This window comes from Pleurodeles waltl, chromosome 3_1 (assembly GCF_031143425.1).
Source record: "Pleurodeles waltl isolate 20211129_DDA chromosome 3_1, aPleWal1.hap1.20221129, whole genome shotgun sequence".
Lineage (NCBI taxonomy): Eukaryota > Metazoa > Chordata > Amphibia > Caudata > Salamandridae > Pleurodeles > Pleurodeles waltl.
Window position 1 is genome coordinate 924,100,896 of NC_090440.1, and position 20,174 is coordinate 924,121,069.

Consider the following 20,174-nt stretch of genomic DNA (forward strand, 5'->3'; position numbering starts at 1 on the left):
TAAATTTCAGAAAAATGTGTGATAATCCAGGCCTTGTTCGTAGGCAGAGATGTTGATCTTAGTCGCAGGAAGAGATATTGAGACCAGTTTTTGAAGAGCAATAGAAAAGATCAAAGAAAAAATATAATTTAGAACTCCTCAGCCTAAAACTGATATTGCAGACAGACTCTGAGCAGATATCATGTAGCAGTAAGAAATGGTATATAGAGGGAAGAGAGCCGCTGTGCAGTAGTGCCCATTGTTTCAGTTGTCTGCTTGGCAATTGTATCACTGGTGTTCACCATCATTGGAAACCCACGGGTACAAGAACATTTTTGTCCTCTTCATGAAGTAGAGCACATCAAACCTTTTTTCCCTTTTCCTAGCGTGACATTTGAAACCAGAAAAGAACATCGTTTTGGGTAGCAATTAGACTTCATCAAATCTTAAATTAGGGGGGAGTAGAGATTTGACTGTATTAATTAGAGAGCACTGTGAAACTGCAATTGGAAAACCTGAAAATCCGGTGCCTAGCGATACAGATGTAACCATTGTCTATAAATGAAAGACATACACTCAGCAATATTATCATCTTGCCCAGGTTTTTGTATTTCATGTTTCACATTCCAGTGGCCCTGTCTAGAGTCTCAAAGCTTTGTAGCATGCAAACAATCTTGATTTGGCAGCTAGATATGCTAAAGTCGAATGGGGATTGGTAGTTCAATTATCTACTTAGGAATGTATATCTGTCGCAAATCTTAAGAAATATTGGATCTTGAAACATATTACCAAGTAGCTTAGCTGAACTTGCCTCTTACTTGCATTACACACTAAAGTAAAAACTGAAATAGCCATTGGGGTCACAGTAGTACTAGAATTGTCCGCTCGTGGGACATTGGAACAGTTGGGATGTAAGTAAACATGTATACTGACACATGATGTCTGCAAGGATCAAGTCTGTAGGTTTAAAATATCCCTACTCGGAGTTACTGTAAACCTGCAACAGGACTAAGCCTAGTTTGGGCTTCAGCAATGACCGGTATTCACATGTCAAGCTCTTGTTGTTGAAACTTTTTGAACAATTGGCAGCAATGCTGATACTTTACATGTTTATATATGCATTTATTTTTAAGAGTGTTTATTTGTATGGAAACAATCTGATCTGATTAAAGGGGCAACAGGAAGTTGTCCGATGTCCACTCTTTTATTATCATGTTCGAAGCCTTAGTGTCTATGAGGAAGAAATAAAGCCATATCATAAGAATGACTTCCTAATCTAAACCTTCCCAGAAATTTTGCAGGAGATTATACAAATTGAATGTAATCTTTTTTTACTGAAGTTAATTGAACACGTGTGGATATGCCAATTTCATGCATTGTTAAGATAACCTTTCTGTATAAAGGCAAAATGCTGCTGATAAAAAAAAAAAACACATTGACCATAGAACATTTACAGCTATTAGAATCTCATAGTTAGTACTGTACACTAGAATCTGAATCCAGTACATCATTCCGTTCAGACTGATGCATTCAAATGGGAGCTCTTTTAATTTGTGTTGTGTACAAGCCATTACAATTGAACTAACTGTTCTTCAAAAATGTTTGCATATTCTAAAGCCTGATAAAGAGTTGGTTGGAATTTTCCGACCTCCAGCATAAACCTCCGGCAGAATTCATATTTCCACAGTGGGTAGTATATACTGAATTAGGTAATTAATGGGTGCATTAAATATGCCACCCTTTGTTAAATTTCAGCAGCTCGAACTTGGTAGAATTTTACTGGACCATGCAGATTTTGGTGCAGTAAACTGCAAAATACTCATATTATTCCCCAAAAACTTGTAATAGGTGCTGTTTATCGCACCTAGTAAGTAGCATACCACAGGGCATACTTATTTGTGACACTGAATCAGGACCTAGGTGTTTTACCAATTCGAGTGGCCAGCAATAAATTAACCAAGATCTCAAATCATTTCTCTGTAGTATTGAATACCAAATTCTGAAGAAAAAAAAATGCCATGAAAAGTCTACAGCTTCATAATTCAGAATTTTGACTCCAGATAAAGAGTGATGAAATCCCATGCTGTTAGCAATAAACAGTATTTCAACACCCACCAATATAAGCATCTTTCTTAAATTAGGGTTTTGGAATAAACCATGCATACGAAGGGAAGAGAAATATTGGAGTTTGTGCTACTTATAATTAATTTGGATATAATAATGTATAGCATGTAAAGTATTTATGCAGCCCTCACCATTACTTTGGCAGGGAATCTTGAAAGAAGGAGTGAAACCAAGACTTCTGTCAAAAAGGGACAGTTAAATTATTTGCATTTGTGTTTTGGATTAGTGGTTATTAACCTGTGGTCTGGGAACCACTGAGGGGGTCTGCGACCCCTTTTTAGAAAGGGAGTCAATGTCCGTTGATAAAATTAAAAATTATTTTAAATAGTTATTGATATATAAATGTGTGTGTGTGTGTGTACAAGCAAAATTAAAAGTTTTCAAACCTTCTGTATATGTGAAGAAGTTTTAAAGCAGCAATGGTATGTTCTGAAAGAAAGAAAGCATGCCATAGGACCAACATAGACAAAATGTTATGGTAGACTCTAGCATATTGCTTCCTATTTTAGGACTAAAACTAGATTTTGTAAAGCTCCAACTTTTCCATTAAAATTTAGATTTTCACATTCTTTAATTGGAAGTTAAATAATTTCCATTATTTGTATATTTGATGTATACATGTTGTTGAGTATTGTTTTTAGGTAGAATTTCCAGAAGTTGTTTAGGTGGGTTTACTGATTTCCAGCAGTGATTTAATTTGGGGGGTGGTCCCTGGAAATCAAAAGATTAAGAACCTCTGCTTTAGATGATCATTTGTTGAGTAGCATACTAATACAAGCATCTGGAAAAGTAATTATTTTAATTGGTTCTGTTTTTTTAGTATGGAATTGTGAATTAAGTAGTATCTATGCTGTCTGTTTTCCTTTTCAGCATCCAGAGTGATCATTACTAGGTGACTGTCTCATTGAATCAGGAGCTATACACTCAGTTGCACTCACAGGTTGAGCACAAAAATAGGATTAGCCCTTTCTTACAATTACAATCTTTCTTTATTTTGCTTGCAGGGTAGTATTTATACAGTTTCTGTCCTTATCTTGCTTTAAGGACATTCTAAAACATTTTCAGGTAAAAACCTCAAGTATCTACAACAACAAACCATCTCTTGTCTAGGAATGTTTCTCTCTCATCCATGAATGTGCCATGGCATAGTTTGAGGCCGAGGGTCCTTTTCTAATGCAGATTATTTGCTACAGCTTTCTCCCACAGAAAATACAGTACCTTTATATCATTGGGTACATAAAATATGTACTGTCTCGCCACCATTGTAGCCTAATATCCCTCCTCCAAAAACTAGCCACTCAACTTCTTTCTTAACCACTCCAATTTTTTTTGTTAGCTTTTCTGCACATATCTGAGTGTGTTTGGATTGGATTGCCATCACACTAAGGTTTCGATGTACTTCTGGTGGCTTGTGGGATTTTCTTTCTCATGAGCTCTCTCTGTAATGTATGTTCAGCAAACCTCGGCCTCTTCATTTTTTTTATATAATATGTTTGCGAATTGTAATCCTACACATTTGTCTATTTGCATGGAGAAGTCATCTTGTTTTAGAGTTAAAATATTGATATCCAGTGGTCCATGTATTTTTTTTTTTTTTTTAGTGGGCATCCGTTTTATCCTACACATCCCATTAAGCAAATGAAGAACTAAGGCCTTGTTTTTCTCAGTTAATTCTATGTTTATTCCCCGTGATGCTTATGTCAGGCTCATGATTTTGCTGATCTCCCACTGCTTCTTTTTACTCAAAAATCACAGTGGTTTCTTGAGGTTTGTGTATATGAATACTTAATTTTGGCCATGTTTCACCAGATTTGTGTTGGAATTATAAATGTATGTTTTCTGACAGAGGAGACTACACTATTGCTTCTTTTATCATTCCTGTTCCTAGGGGCTTTCTCTTAGAATTTAAGTTCCCTTTCTTTTTTGAATTTTCGCAACACTCAAAGCACTGCAACATTGTGTTTCAAAGCGATTATTTGTCAAGTCTTCTCTCAACATAGTTGCTATGTGCGCAAGTCTGGGTACTTCATAATGTTCTGGTCCTGATACACCTCACTAGTTTTTTCAGGTTTGGTTACACAGAATGACAAATCTAGGCTCCACTAATCCTTTCCTCCACCTGCTTCTCTTGCTGGATATGTGTGGAGCAATAGACAGGGTATGTGAGCCACCAATTAAGTCACCCACCATTGTCTCTGCATTTCCCTCCATCTCATATCTGTGCTTTGTTCTTTTTCCCATTAAATCATCACTACATAATCCTCCAGCAGCCATTCCCCACCCCATTATCAGATGGTGTAGAATATCTTTTGGACCCTATGTTTCTTCAAATATCTATATAATGCAAGTTGCATTATTCTCTTGCTATGGAAAAGCAGTATCCCATATCTCTTCTTTCAGAACATTTGAGACTCCTCACAGTATGTTGTTGCTCCCTGCTTTACTGTCTTTCTTTACTGTCTGTGTACCTGCAGAAACTGGATTTCATCTTTGTGGAGTACCTGAGTGTCTCTCTGAGTCCTGGAGAACACTGCATTAGTTTTTGTCATATAACATACAAAGCATGGCTGTTTATTTAGGCCTTTAGCTTTGCCATTTCCTTGAGCAAACAAGATTTGAGATGTTGCAGTGATGGTTACAACAAACTTTACATTAAACGGCCAAAGGTCTACATTGTGCGGTTGCAGCCAGAAAAAACATGCATATCTGTTTATTATAGAGTTAGAACAAGGAAATGTGGTGACACATTAGAAATTAAAGTATAAAGGGATGTGGCAGGACCCCTCTGTGCCTCTAAATGTTTTTGTTACTAACACGTTCCAAATAAAAATAACAGAAGAACTACCTGATGAATTATAATTCATCATAAAGAATACAAGAAAAGTAAGTGCTTATACAGATGAAATGTGTCATGATTGTTCCATTGCAATCATACCACTGATATTAATAAAAATATATACATTTTCAAATTTGTTAGATGTACAAGACATAGTGCTACAGTAGTATTAAATGTCATTGGTATAAACAATATGATCTCTTTTATTGGTACTCACGATATTTATTTCTTGTGTCTAGGTTAAGATGGTCCATAGTTGCCACGCATGTGGAACACTGCAGAGCGACAAAGGATAACAGTCTTGTGCATTGACGTTTTGTTAAAGGCAAATTTAAGATAAGTAGAAGTGTCCTGAACCCTTGTCCTAGATCCTCACCTGCTTTGAATAATGGCTGAAATTACAAGTGGTAAGGAGACTTCTAATCGACATCTACGATTCAAGCTACAGAGCCTTGGGCGCCGCCTTGATGAACTAGAGGAAGCAACCAAAAACCTACAAAAAGCAGAAGATGAGGTCCTTGATCTCCAAGATAAGATTATTCAGGCAGAAGGCAGTAATTCTAGCATGCTTTCTGATGTGGAATCGTTACGGAAAAGGGTTCTGAAAATTGAAGGGAAGGACGAAGAAGTAAAAAAAGCTGAAGATTTATGCCGATTAATGAAAGAAAAACTTGAAGAGGAAGAGTATGCTACTGTCAAGCTCAAATCTCAAATTGAAAACCTTCAAAAGAGAATGACTGAGCTAGAGAAGTTAGAAGAGGCTTTTAGTAAAAGTAAAAATGAGTGTACTCAGTTATGTCTTAACCTTAATGAAGAAAAAAACGTGTCAAAAAAGTTATCCGCTGAATTGGAGGTTCTTAAGGCAAGAATAAAAGAAATGGAAGCCTCTGAAGCTAAAATAGATAAAACTGAACAACAGTTTGTATCAGAGCTGGAAAAGATTAAATCTTTGACATTGATGTTTGTTAACGAAAGAAAGCAACTTCTTGAAAAAGAGCGGCAGAATGAGAAGTTGATTCAAGACTTAAAACAAAAATTAGAGCAAAACAATAGAATACATATAACAAATCAAACTAGAAATACGTCTGCGATTCTTGAAAGATCAACAAAAAGTAATTTAGAATCAAGTGACCTAAGAATTGAAGATGATATTTCATTCAAACTTCCCGCCAAGGAAAGTAAAAGAAAAAGCAGTTTGGATTATGTAAAATCAGTAGAAAATGAAACAATAGGAGTGCCAGAAAATGAGAAGAATAAAAACCAAGAAGACAACAAAATCAAAGATCTAAATCAAGAAATCGAAAAACTTAAAACTCGGGTCAATCATTTGAAATCTGTAGAGGAAGAACTGAAACAAACGAATGCAAAAAATAATGTCCTTAATGAAAGATATTTAAGTGAAAAGAGTAAAAATATATTGCTAACTGAACAGCTGGAAAAACTAAAAATTGAAATTCAAAAACGAAAGGAATTGGAAAATGGTATTGCTGACTGTGAAGAAATTGCTAGCGCTGGGAGATTATCTTATGATAAACCTAAAAACAGAAGTGAAAATGCTGCAAAATACAAATCACAAGAGTATCCATCACATTCCCGACGGGAGAGGGTTCCCAACAGAGACCTCAGTCAAAATCATGACAGTGTGTCTCACAGTAACAGACAGTTCCTTAATACAAATGTGACAAATAGGAGATCTGCAGCATATAATTCCTCTGGGTTGATGGATTTAGTAACTGAAGATCCAAAGAGAGTGGATCACAAAACAGCAGCAACTGTTTCATATATGTCTGCAGCCAAAGACGTTCATGGTTCCTTGCAAAGTGAAGTGAAAAAATCTAAAGAACAACCGTCTGTACTTAGTAGATACCCACCTGCTGCTCAAGAGCATAACAGTAAATCATGGAAAACATCTTCAAAACCTTTAAATGAAAGTGGATCAAAGAACAGGCCACAAAAAACAACAAGGACTTTTGGTGAGGTTTACTCTTCCACACAAAATCAATCCCAAATCATAGTGGAGCAGCCTGTACTAGCAAGTGAGAAAACAGGTAGGAAAAGTCAAACAAATAATTCAGAGATGTCTTCTCCGATTACATCCAGCCGCAGTAACGCAGCACTTGAAAATGGAGCTTCTTTATCTTCAAAACCTTCCACACAGTCACAAAAATCAGTGAATTCCCCGATTACCTCTTTACCTGTAGCAACAACAGTGACAACTTCTTCTCCCATGGAGACTTCACAAAGCAAGCATTTGAACTGTGAGGACGCAGAGCCTTTAGATATAACATCACAGACTGCAATGCCTCGTTCTTCGAGGTACTTACAGAATTCAAGAAATCAAGGAACCACCCTCTCAACTCGAGATCCTGAAGGTTCTGAAAATGTACACTCGGGACTTGAAACAAGGAAACTGTCCAGCACCAGGGAACCACTACCGTCAAAGATGATAACAAATGCATTTATAAATGGAAGATTTAATTCAGAAGATGTAGATGAGAATGTAGGAGATTTCTCACAGGAGAAAACCACGACCTTTGCTCAACCTGAACTTGAACGCAAAGGTATATATTGTGCTGGAGAAATTGCAACAAACAGAGTGACTGCTAGGACCTCCTTCCTTGAAAATGACAAAAAAGAAAACAAAACAGAATCTAAGAAGTGGGCAAAAACATATTCAAATTCTGTTGATAGCTCTGATGATGTTATTCCAGTTTGTGCACAAGTAAAACCTTCTTTCAGTCCGAGAGAGGCATTACGATCTAAAGCGATTATTAAACCTGTAATTATTGAAAAAGATTTGAAAGAAATAATGGGTGGATCTGGAATCGACACACATTCTGAAAGACTTAAATGCACTAAACCTCTAACAAGTAAAATGACAAGTAGTATAACAATTTACCCTTCAGAACCTAGTAGCCCAAGATCTAGCACAAGTGTAACAACAAGGGAAAGGGTGACTTCCACAAGCAGTATTATACTAACTTCAAGTGATCTCCCATTGATTTCAAATAACAATGGTACATCTGTAGACATATCCATAAATAAGAGTGATATAACTCTTGAGACCACAAAACCTGAGAATGTAGGTTTTCAAAATGAGCCAGAGTCTTTAATCTCAAGAAGTGTCAGATCTGTGAGCTCTACAGATGCAAGAATAAATAATAACAATGAATCTGCTCCGGAGACAATATCCTGGAAAAGTCATTCTGCTGTGAATGCCAGTCCTTCGGTTGAAGCAAAAACAAATGACTCACTTAACAGTGTGAGCAGAATAAGGCATAGCTTAAGTCCTTTAGGTGAGCTGGATACAAAAGCAGACCGAAACAAAGATGTCTCAGATCATTCAGCAAGACTTGAAACTTTAATAGATGCAAACACAAGGCATACTAGGGTGCGCTCTTGTGACCAGTACTCAAGAAGGACAAGTGTTATGATTAGTTCTATTAACACACCTCCTGATTTGGTTTCCAGAAGGAGTAAAAGTAATTTAAGTGCATCGGAATTAGTTGCAAGAAGGAGTTATGTGAGTGAATCACCAGTTTCTTCTTCTGGGCCTGCTTCTTGGAATGATTTTCCATTGGATGTAAGTAAAAACTATATTTTGTTTTATTTAAGAAGACTACATACCAGGAGGATTGCATTTTATTAACTTATAGTTTAACACTTGTTCATGGGCTGTGTTCAATAATGTACAGTTTTGTAAGACAACTCCTAGGCTTTACCTTAACTTTTACTAGAATCTTTGAATAGTAAAATAAAAGTATTTACACTATTTAGATATCAGTAAAAAGATATTTGCTTCCAACACAGTGATTAGGAATATGTAGACAGTCAAGCCAAGGAAAGATTCATCAGTAGTGCCACACCTTCATTGAAATGTAATATAGCCTTAGAACCCGCCATAGTGGGCTCTAACGGCTATTAAAGGCCCGCTCCAGTTTATCAAGGGAAAGGGCCTTTAATAGCCGGTAGAGCCCGCTACGGCGGGTTCTAAGGCTAATAGAACATTCTGCCACTCAGGGCTGAATGTTCTATTAAACAAAACAAATTGCTCACGGAGCCCGAGGGAATTAAAATCCCCTCGGGCTCCAAGCGAACATTGGAATGTTGGCACTGCGGGCTTTTACCGGCCTGTAAAAGCCCGCAGCACTCCATTGTCTTCAATGGACATGCCAACATTCGAATGTTCTAATAAATAAAACAAATAGGTTTTTAGCTGTGAACAAAACATTCGAATGTTGGCGCTCCGGGCTTCTACTAGCCATTAAAAGCCCAGAGCACCCCATTGTTTTCAAAGGAGTTCTCAACATTCCAGTGTTCTAATTTGATTTAAACACCTTTCTCTGTATCTTTATAACACATTCCTAATCTATATTTATACACAGGAACAGACACCTGCCTTGTGAAAATATATAGCACTGGCATGAAAAGTGTTTGTTTATGTTCAAATTATATCATCAACAATTGGTCTCTCATTTAGTTTTGTTATGTTTGCATCTTGTGTGTTTATGTAGCTGCTATTTAATTAAATAATTGACATCTACTTTATACTGTTTTCTGATTTCTTCACCTTCCCCATGAAGGAATCCTTTATAGCAGTGGTTCCCAACCTGTGGCCCGGGGACCCCTGGGGGTCCACAAAGCCTCCTCAGAGGGTTAGTGACTGCTTCGAAAATGTAATAATGTTAACAGTCGGTCCCCAGCTTTCAGTAATGACTCATTAGTGGGTCCCCAGATTCCAATATAGCCTTAGAACCTGCCGTAGTAGGCTCTACCGGCTATTAAAGGCCCGCTCCCGCGTTAACGACAAGTGAGAGGGCCTTTAATAGCCGGTACAGCCCGCTACGGAGGGTTCTAAGGCTATTAGAACATTCTGCCATAAAAGGGCAGAATGTTCTCCTTAATAAAACAAAGGCTTCACGGAACCAGAAATCTCCCTCAGGCTCCGTGAGGCTTTGTTCACAGCTGCTGCAAACAAAGTTTATTTTGCAAGGTCAATGTGACAGTTTAAAAATTGCGCACACAGGCTGCAATGACAGGCCTGAGACTTACTTAAAGGGCCACTTAAGCAAGTGGCACAATCAGTGCTGTATGCCACCTTGTAGCATTCAGTTTACAGGCTCTGGATACATAGCGTACCACTTTACTAGGGTCTTACAAATAAATTAAATAGGTCGGTTGGATGTAAGCCAATTCTACCATGTTTTAGGAGAGAGCACCAGCACTCAAGCACTGGTTGGTAGTGGTAAAGTTTGTGGAGTACTAAAGCCAGCAGAAACAAAGTGAATAACAAAACAGAAGGCTTGAAGACAAAATGTAAGGGGAGAACCACACCAAGGATGCCAGGACTAACACACACCTTGTTTCATACTGTCGAGCAAAATGCTGTGGTCGATAGTGTGAAATGCCACTGTAAAGTTTTATACAGTTAAAGCAAAGAGGCTAGTACCATTCAGAGTAAGGCAAAGATCATTGACAAAGACAACCATTGTTAATGTTATTTCTCTACACATGAAATCCCTTGCTTTGAATGATGTAAATAACCCACAAGTTTGTTCAGCAGTAGCAATCTCTTAAACGTTAACTTTTACTGACATCATGTAGATGGAGCTGTGACTACCCGGCAGATTAGCATTCTGAAAAGACTGATATTTTTTGTTGAAATGGGACTATTCTCATGTTTAGGAGCTGGTGAACCAGTTCAAGCAGAACCAGAATGGTTTAAATGCAATGAGGGAGCTGCTATTTGGAGATTCCCATTTTATCTATCACAAAACCGTAATCTAGGAGTCTGTTAGAAGCTGGTGAGCGTTTCTTGGTTTGAATCCTCATTATAACCAAGGCTTGAAAGTTTACAGATCCAGTGGTGTCATAGAGTTTCAGTAGGAAAAAGTAAAGAGCGCCTCACAAAGTTGTGGCACCATAATATCCGAGTTAGTATATTAGCTTGTGTAAGTATCTTGTCCTAAATATAATTTAAAAAAACATTCTTCATTTAAATTAATAACAGAAAACCTACACCCAGTGTGATGTTTTATTTTTCTAATCAATGTTAAGGACGCTATTTACGTCAGATGATAAGTAAAACCATAATAATCTGACACACCACTCTGGCAAAGCAAGGGGGCTTGTTCTGCAAAAATGAAAATATGACATGATTTATGATATGAGATTAATATGGCCTGGCCTGTTTCCAGAAGTGAATGTGGCATGTAAGTTTTTTTTATTTTTATTTTATTTTATTTTTTTAAACCTTGTGCCTTACAAGGCTGGAATTCATTAGCTAAACTTGACACGGATTACTGTGGTAAATATTTGATAATAATGATTGTGTACCTAGGTTATCTGGGTTCATCCTTCCTCCTGGGCCACACCTACTTGGCAGTTGCACCCAAACTACTCAAAGCAGGTTCAAATAAAATCAAATATATAATTATGTGATAATTACAACAGAACCTCAGAATACCATTTACATAGATTTTGAATGTAACTATCGGGGAAGACTATACTGCACCCCTACCAAATGTAGCTCTTTCTTCTACCCATCACCAGTCATCCCCCCACCCCATGTTTTCCACATGAAGGCAGGTTTACCAAATTCCCTTATGTATAGTTGAGTGAAATATATCCTGATGGTTTTACAAGCCATCCCTCTTTAATACTAAACGTCTAAACACTACAATGCAGTGGGCCTCGCGATTGCTCGAGTTACAGCTATTAGCATTGTAAACTCCTAACTGGACTTTTCTTTTCACATAAACTGAAAATAAAAAGATAAACAGTTTCACATAAGCAAGTCAGCGGCCGCAAATCAAACACACACACAAAAGGAAACAGAAGTTAGCTCGCAGTGAAACGTATTGGCAAAAGTGCAGTTATCCATGTAACCGGCAAAAGTGCAATTATCTATGTAACAGGATCGATGTCATGCAAAGCGCGCGACTACTGCCCAGTGAGAACGCGCTACCTATGAAACAAAGAGAAAAAGTAGTTCAGAAACCTTAGGGAAAACATGGAACCTTGTTTATTTTCAGTAGTTGACCGGTGCGCTTGAGAATGGCTAAACAAAGGAAAAGGCATGGCGTGTATGCATGGCTTCCACTAATCAAATCAGGCGAATTTTAAAAGGCAAGCCCAAGAACCAACCAAAGTGATGGGCGTGGTTACAAGCCCGTAGAGACATGACAACGGGGACAGAGCGCTTTGCACGCTCGACCCTAAAAATGAAATCAGACCATGTTGTTTTGACACTAATGGCCCCTGGCCTTTGCTCTGCTACCATTAATCACCAGAAAGTGGTGCCCACCACCCCTATGTCCCAACCTTCCCCTGGGAATCAAACGAACAGTGTCCTCTGTCTAGCAGCAGTCGGAGCCATGCACCCGTCTGCAAAATCACTTTGAGACTGGACCACAAGGTACCAGTGACTGAAAGAATGGACTGATGGAACACTAGCATAGCTTGAGTTCCCTGATACTGCTAACATACCTGATGCACTAATTTGAACCTTTAGTTTACTTAACCACATCTTGAGAAAGGCATTGAGCACTTTGTTGATCCACGGGAAAAACATTGATTGTGTTGTATTAAAAAAAGATGCAACCATTGACGTACTGAATTGACTCAAGAACAAGTGCTTAGCCTCTTAAGCTGACAAAGTTAAATTACCTTTATCAATTTATCTCTGCACCAGGGATAGCTGTATCCCACACACTGGGACAGATTTTAAAAGCAACTACCTGAACGAGGAAAACATTTTTAACCTGAAATATTTCCCACTTCGATTTTCCTTTGTTCCTTATTAGTGATATCCCAATACTCGATTGGTTCATTATTTAAATAAAAACCTACCTGTTTTGAGTGACCGGTTTTGAAAAACCTAGTGCGCCATTTATGTCTTACAAAACATTAATACATTTCTCCCGCTTAGGTCATCTGTTAACAAAATCTAACACTTTCAGACCCATCCACTGTGTTAATGCATTCGTTTTATTTGTCCTATACACAAGGTATACATATGACAACATAACATGTTGGGAAAAAAAAGGTATTACTGTAAGATGGCTTTATGCCTTCTGTGACAGTAGGTTTAAATCCAAACCAGCCCCTAATGGGCATTCTTTAAATATGTGCATGTTCCTCATAGATAAATTAAAATAAATGATTACCAAGTCACAGTTCTTACTCCTCCAATTTGTTTCTACTGAGCATTTCAGTGTCATATTATTGTTGTAATCAAATAATAAAACAATATTCCTGGGTTGAGTAGTTTGATCCACGGTGATTCTCTTGAGATTTTGCCAGAGAAGCATGAAGACAGTCTACTCTTACCAAAATAGCCCCGTTCACCAAGAGAATTGGATTGTAAAGACTTGCCTAGCCCATCAGCCTTGTTTCTTAACCATACATAACCCTGCTTTTCAGCTAAGAGTTAAGGCCCTTACTTTCTCCAATAAAGTTGGTGAACATCCCTGCAAGAAATACACTACATAATGAAGTGTACAAGGCTTTGACTAACATTTATTTTAAGAGTTTTGTAGCTGTTACAGCATGGGCATTATGAATATACATTTTCAACTTCTGTGAGTCTTAGAGTTTAGGTTTTGGTAGATGCGTTGAGATTGTGTGAGTCCTCAATATGTGCTTCACATTCTATGTGTAGCATCTGAGTATGCTGCTAGACCTGTTTGCTCAGTGAAGAACGTGCCATATGAAACCATAAGCCTAGAGGATTTTCCTGAAAGAATTATTTAACATGCTCCTGAGTTTTTGTTTTTTCTCCAGTGCCTCGCGCCTCCAGTTTATTTTTATTTTCCTTTATTTTGGCACAGGAGGAGAGTACAGATACAACCATCAGATCTCGCCGAAGACAGTTTGTGTCTTCTGATAGGATATCAAGGACTGACAATGGTGGAAAGAGGCATTCTTCCAGACTTGACCTCCAGCAAGACCAGCAACGACTTAGTAGCAGAGTGGAAGACAGTACACATAGCAGGAGGTACCTATCTGAGGAAAAATAAATGTCTGTTTACAGGTGAGAAGTTATTAATTTTTCTTGAACTTTCTGAGGTTTACTATACATCATGTAACTTGATATGGTACATTTGACATGTAGCAGGGAAATCTATTTGCTCCCTGATTTAGGCTTATCGGGAATGTTATTCCATGTCAGACCCAGCAGGTCTGTGTCTTGCAGATGTGTCCAATATCAATCTGTCAGTGGATGACTTACAGTGCATTCAATGGAGTTGAGCCTACCACTCCACATGAGTTTAAATGTTTTAGGTCGGGAAGGCATTTTCTCTAAGCAATGCTTGATTGTATTTTACGGTGCTCAAATATTCGATTTTGTTATACATTTGGTACATAAATATTCAGTTCTTTTGTAGAACTGTAAAATTTTATTTATTAAGAAATTAACATCTTCAGATAACTGGACAGCCAACACGTGTTACACCCCTCCTAGCATGCAAGCCTAAAGCTTTTTCAAGACTTCAAGGAAAAAAAGGACCTAAAGCTCATGTTGGTTGTGGTAATTCACTGGAGCCCTGTTGTTATGTGGCCCAACATCAACCATGTCTATGCCTAGCCCTTAAGGTGGCTAGTCTTTAAACATTTCTGATGGCTTAGAGCAGGTATGAGCAAATCACAGATTACTATTTTGCCTTTGTCTATAAATCTAGACATCCGAATTGTTATTGCTTCTGACAAACTGCAACTAGACTGACAACACCGCTACTCACTACAGACCTTGGATTCCCAATGAGGTGCTTCTTAAAGTAATGCTCTGCTCAGTTGCTTGCAAGCTCTATAAGCCTGAACTAGAACAAACACAAGTATCTGTGCGGTCAGCAAGTTCCTTGCGGCCGCATGGTATATACGCAAGCGCTATTTAAAAAAGTCAAAATGACCAGCTCAAGTTTTATAGTTTTAATTATTTATTCTTGATTTAATATAAGATTTTAAGATTACTGTGATTGTTTACTAGTTGCTAATGAGGATGATAAGCGAGATGGGCTTCTAGGAGGTCAAATATAAATTGCAGGAAAAGTATTCCTGCGATTTTAAGTATCTATGCTTTTATTCTTTCCCAAATCATCATAGATAAGTTGTGTTTTCCTTTCTGAAATTGATTTTATTTTTTGTATTTATTTATGATGTTATTGCTTTGATGGTTGAATATAACCAAATAAAGCTGTGTGTGATGATGATGAAGCACACATATCATGTGCCACCCTGCGTTTGCAGTGGGCTTAAGAGACTGGTGCTGCAGAAGATGACGCTTTGAGTGAAAGCAGCAGCTGCCACTGCCACACCAGAATATCTTTCTGCAGACAGCCTGAAGTTGTTGCTGTGCAGATCTTCCCCCACTAGTCTCAAGTGGAGAGGCTTGGACACCACAGCTACTATGTGATGGAACGTAGACAGGGTCCATTAATCAGACCATCCCTACTATTGTAGCATAGATTAGCAAAGTTTGCCACCCCATAAAATGGAAATTTTCCTGCATATTTGTCTTTCTTGGTGCATCATTTTTTGCAATTTTCAGGCTTCTAAAATAATACCATTCCTGAAGACATTATTGTGCTTTAAAATAGGAATGTTTGATTAGGAGATGGTTTCCCCTTTACTGTCCACAGTGGTTGCATTATGAAGCCTAGGCCAAGGCAAGTACAACTGTATCTGGCTCTTACAGACACCCATTGCAGCACTCACCAGGCGCCTTTCATCCCGCAGCCAGGGCAGGGCAGGTGTTCTTTTCCCTCTTTCGCGCATAGCCAACAGAAGCCTTTACCCAGCGCTCTGCATGCTCCTCATCCTCACAGTGTGCCATACCTAATTGCGGACTATACTCTCACCATAAACACAGCTTCATCCTTCGTTGTCCTCCTGTTCCCAAGCTGTGGTAAGTGATTGATGATACGCAAGAGTCTCTGAAGTAAGTTGATTTATCATATTGCAAGACTGTATCGGTAAGACCTAGACTGCCCATTAGTCCCCCCTGTGAGTCTTGTAGTGGGAGATTCCAGCTGATCGAGAATGACTGAGTTAGGGTCCACGAACTAGAATCCCAGGTACAGGCCAAGCCACAAGGCAAACATGTAAGCAGAGCAAAATCACGAGACTCAACACAGGCAAAACTCAAAGCAAGAAAGGATGAGTAAATGCTAGACAGTACAAAACTGTTAAGGAAGACACAACATCCACCTACCACACCTGGCTGTTGAATTTCATAATTGCAATAAGCCTGCCCCACCCATCCAAGCACCGCAGGTCCATACTTGTTCTGCCTAAGCCTGCAAACGGAAGTCTTTGAATTTTCAGAAAGGTATCCCGATGAAGGATAGTCTGTGGACAAATCAAGTGGCGTTTACTTCCACATTTATGGCTTTATGTAGCACTATGTAACTCATTTTTACCATCTTTGTAGGCGGTGGATAACTAGTGTTTTACCCAGTGTTTTATATTTACAGATCTTGGAATGATGGGATGCTGAGTTGATTGTTAGCTGTAGTTCACACACACAGTTATCATGGGCAAAGCAGGGAGCAGAAGAAGAAGAGCAGTCTCACAGTTTGTGGCTGAGAGCACATTCCTCATCATGGAGGCTGCTCGAGAGGGAGGCTGTGAAATCTAGAGGGATACGGTTCTGTGTATAATGTAACATCCTGTGCGAAACTGGGAGATAAACGATTTTGGCGCAGTTTTATGTTCATTAGCCTTTGCATCTTTTTTTCTATGTTTTTGAAGAAACTACAGAAACCTGCCATTTTGTGTGCTCATTGTTGCACTTGTTTTTTTCTTTTTTTACCTTGTAAGCTGAGGTAAATTTGGAAAGCAAAAACTGCATTTTGCGCTTAAAGCGCAACAAGTGTAAATGTAGTGGCATGCACAAACAGTGTTAGCTCCTGTTTAATTTCACTTGGTGCAACTTCTAACTCAAGCCTTCTGTTTCGGTGAGTGAGGGCAGCGTGCGAGCCTATGCCAGTAAAGTGGTGATGGGTTTCAAAGAGAGCGCTTCAACAACTGTTTTGGTGATCAGAAAGTTTTGCACTGGTGTAAAGGAAAGGCTCAAACTTGCTTCAGGTATCTCAGGATTTCTACTAGCAACTCAGAATTCTTAGTCATCTGTCCAAGCAAGGACATTCACATGCTTGAGAAACATAGGTGATCGGTGTGACCAAGTGTGAGAGATCGACCAGACAAAAAATGTGATGTATTTTCCTTTTAAGAACATCTTTAAAAAACATTGTAGTTGGAGAAGCAGTGCCGCCGAGGATAATGTGGATGGATACATTTTATCTAAATATTTGGCTACGTCCACTCTTTTATACATGGAAAGGGCAGTTCATCCTTTTGTATTCACCTGTGAAGGGAATGTGAGCAGACGTGGGACAAAGGAGACATGTAGTCTAATCACTAAATTGAATACTGCCAACAGCTAGATAACTATGCCTGAATTCCAATTCATTTGCTTAACTGTATTTGTTGTTCTGAGCAATTCCCTTTGTCCCCCTATTTGTTAGTGAAGGGACAGGCACAGTGCACAACAGCATGTGCAAGAAAGGAACACGTATGAAACATTGGTGATCAGAACATTGGAATGTTGAGCTCTCCTTTGAAAACAATGGAGTAGCTACGGTCTTATAATGACTGGTAGAAGCCCGGAGCTCCAACATTCCAATGTTTGTCTTCATGTTTCTCACTTTCTAATTTAGAACATTCTACCATTTGTGGGTGGAATGTTCTAATAGTGTTATAGCCTTTCTGCTTCAACATTTGCTTCAAATACGGCTCAAGCCTATAACGGATTCAGGGCCTTTAACAACAGGTATAGCCCTCGGTAGCTGGCCATACTGAATGTAAAAGTAACAAGGAGACACATGTTTTATTTTTCCACACCATCACTAAAGTATTTTTGTGTTTTGATTTTGCAATTTACCCAAATTAAAACAACCACATCATAACTAAGAAATAGTTGTGGCACCTACGTACTCATGGCAGAATGTAAAGCCAAGAGCGGCGCAAAGTGGAACGAAACATCCACAACAGTGCCCTCCAGAACAAGACCTACCCAATGGTAAAAAGTATCCCCATTCATATCAGAAGTTCTTTGGGTTTGTTGATAATATCTTTATTCATTTAATTCCTAAAATTATGTGACAGTGTAATATGGCAGGATCAGTCGCCACTGACCCTTTGCTTGTGTGGCGTAGTAGAGTGCATATCATTGTTATTACAGGGCATATGTTCAGGATACATGCTTCTGTTCGGTACCACATAATACAGAGAAATACCCCACTCATAGAAGACCAGGGCCACAATAACTGATCTAATTCACATCAAAGGAGTTGAGATCAACACCCACCCATCATACATCTACTCATAATTGGAACCTAAGGCCAGTCAAATTTTTAGGAGCACCTCTGCCTTTCATGATGCTATGAACCAGTCCATTTCCTCTTGCAGCACATCGAGCTAGGATGTTAGTGTGCTGCTCCGCTCCCTGATAATGACTGGTTTTATAACTATGTAACCCTGGGAAATCAACATTAAACTGTGTCTTGATAGGTATAGGCTATAGATTCCCCAAGGAGATGTCACAGTTCTCATCTTATTCGCTTACATAAGGTTTGCACATTTGTGCATGCTCAGATGTTGTGATAGAAGGTACCATTCTACGTGGATTCATCATTTTAAAATGGGTATGCAGCTATTATTGTGGATTTGTTCTGAACATTGTTGGTACCTGCAGAACCCTATTACAATGCTTTCTGGCAAATTTATTTGCCATAGGATTAAAAAGAAAAAATGTCATTCCAAGATTTAACACAATTGTCAGTCTTGGACTGTATTTTGTTTTTATTATAAAAAAAAGCAGACACAAAATAGAAGACATCCTAGAGATGGTGCTGCCAGTTTCACACTTCACTGACCCTGCCCGGCCTGTTATTTATTTTAGCCAACCTGCCAAACGGTTTGTTTTGCTTTTCTCACACCCAGTTTATGGAAGTTTTTGTGTGTGGATCCTAAGCCGATTTTGCTGCAAATTTGCAAATGACTATAAGATTGGAAGGGACCAAACTTCTCAGTCCAGCAGTTTCAGGAGTTTGGTGTATCCTTTGGCGTATACAGAAAAGTGATCCTCAGCCTTTGATGATGGGGAAACTCTGCAAAATTGACTACTTTTTTACTTTTATGATAGAGAGGAAGGCTCATCCAATGGGAATTACTGTCCTTAAAAATCTCAAATCATATTAACAGTCGGAAAAGCATATCTTCGCCAAGGCATGCTTGGAAAATAGTGAATCAACTTCTGGCCTTCTTCTTGTGAGAGAGAGAGTTTTAAGTAACTCTGTGCCCCAGCTCGGTTAGACTCCTGAAAGGAGATATCGCCCTTTCTGAGGAATTCTCTCTGCCAGGGCAAAAGGACCACTCCGCTATCTATAGTCTGCCAACAAAACATGATCCTACTAATAAATTGAGAGTGGGAATCTACCCTAACACTAAACAATCCCAAGAGAACTTCATACCCAAACAAGACTAGTTTAACTGATGAATGTAAAAAAAGACAACCACATTACTCCTAATTCTAAGCACAATCTTGAAACCAACTGATTGAAATGGGTTGAAGCATAATATTTTACACTGTTTTAAACTCCTTATAATTACCCCAACTGCAAACATGTTAGTTTACAAATGCAAGATTTTGTTGAAATGGGTCTACGCTTACCAGTTTATGCAAGTTTAGTTGTCCTAAAGCTGGAAACCAGCAGAGTGACAGGTTGTATTTCTTCCTAAAATCATGTGACAGTGTAATATGGCAGGATCAGTTGTGACCGACCCTTTGCTTGTGTGACGTCAAGCTTACTAAGTACAAGAGCTAGTGAATTACATAACGAGGTTATCCAGCTATAGTTCTGCCTGTTATGAGGATTTCATTCAAGGGGCAATTCAGTGAATATCACAGTAGTTCTTAAAACCCATGAAGACGTAATCAAACAAAGAAACAATCTAGAATGTTTGTTGATGATTATTAGCAGTGGAGGATTTGGTTACGAAAATAGTTTTTTCCTTGATGCTGGATGGTCCCTTTAAAAACCTATCATCGTTAACATCCAAAGGCTGGGGACATAGCTGAATATGTGCCAGAATTGTATCTGTCTGATTACATTTGCTTATTTGAGATTTATACAGGAAACGTGTGACTTTTCAAAGAGGTGCATAACTCACT

At 38.5% G+C, this 20,174-nt stretch overlaps 1 protein-coding gene across 1 annotated transcript in view; it reads left to right on the top strand.

Annotated features, from left to right (window-relative positions):
• The window catches only part of LUZP1 (leucine zipper protein 1), a 141,384-nt gene that overhangs the window by 107,304 nt on the left and 13,906 nt on the right, over window positions 1–20,174 (top strand). Inside the window, exons 2-3 of the mRNA XM_069223915.1 lie at window positions 5,179–8,522; window positions 13,771–13,973. Coding sequence (XP_069080016.1) covers window positions 5,328–8,522; window positions 13,771–13,959 — 3,384 coding nt within the window. The 5' untranslated portion in view covers window positions 5,179–5,327 and the 3' untranslated portion in view covers window positions 13,960–13,973. The remainder of the gene's footprint in view (window positions 1–5,178; window positions 8,523–13,770; window positions 13,974–20,174) is intronic.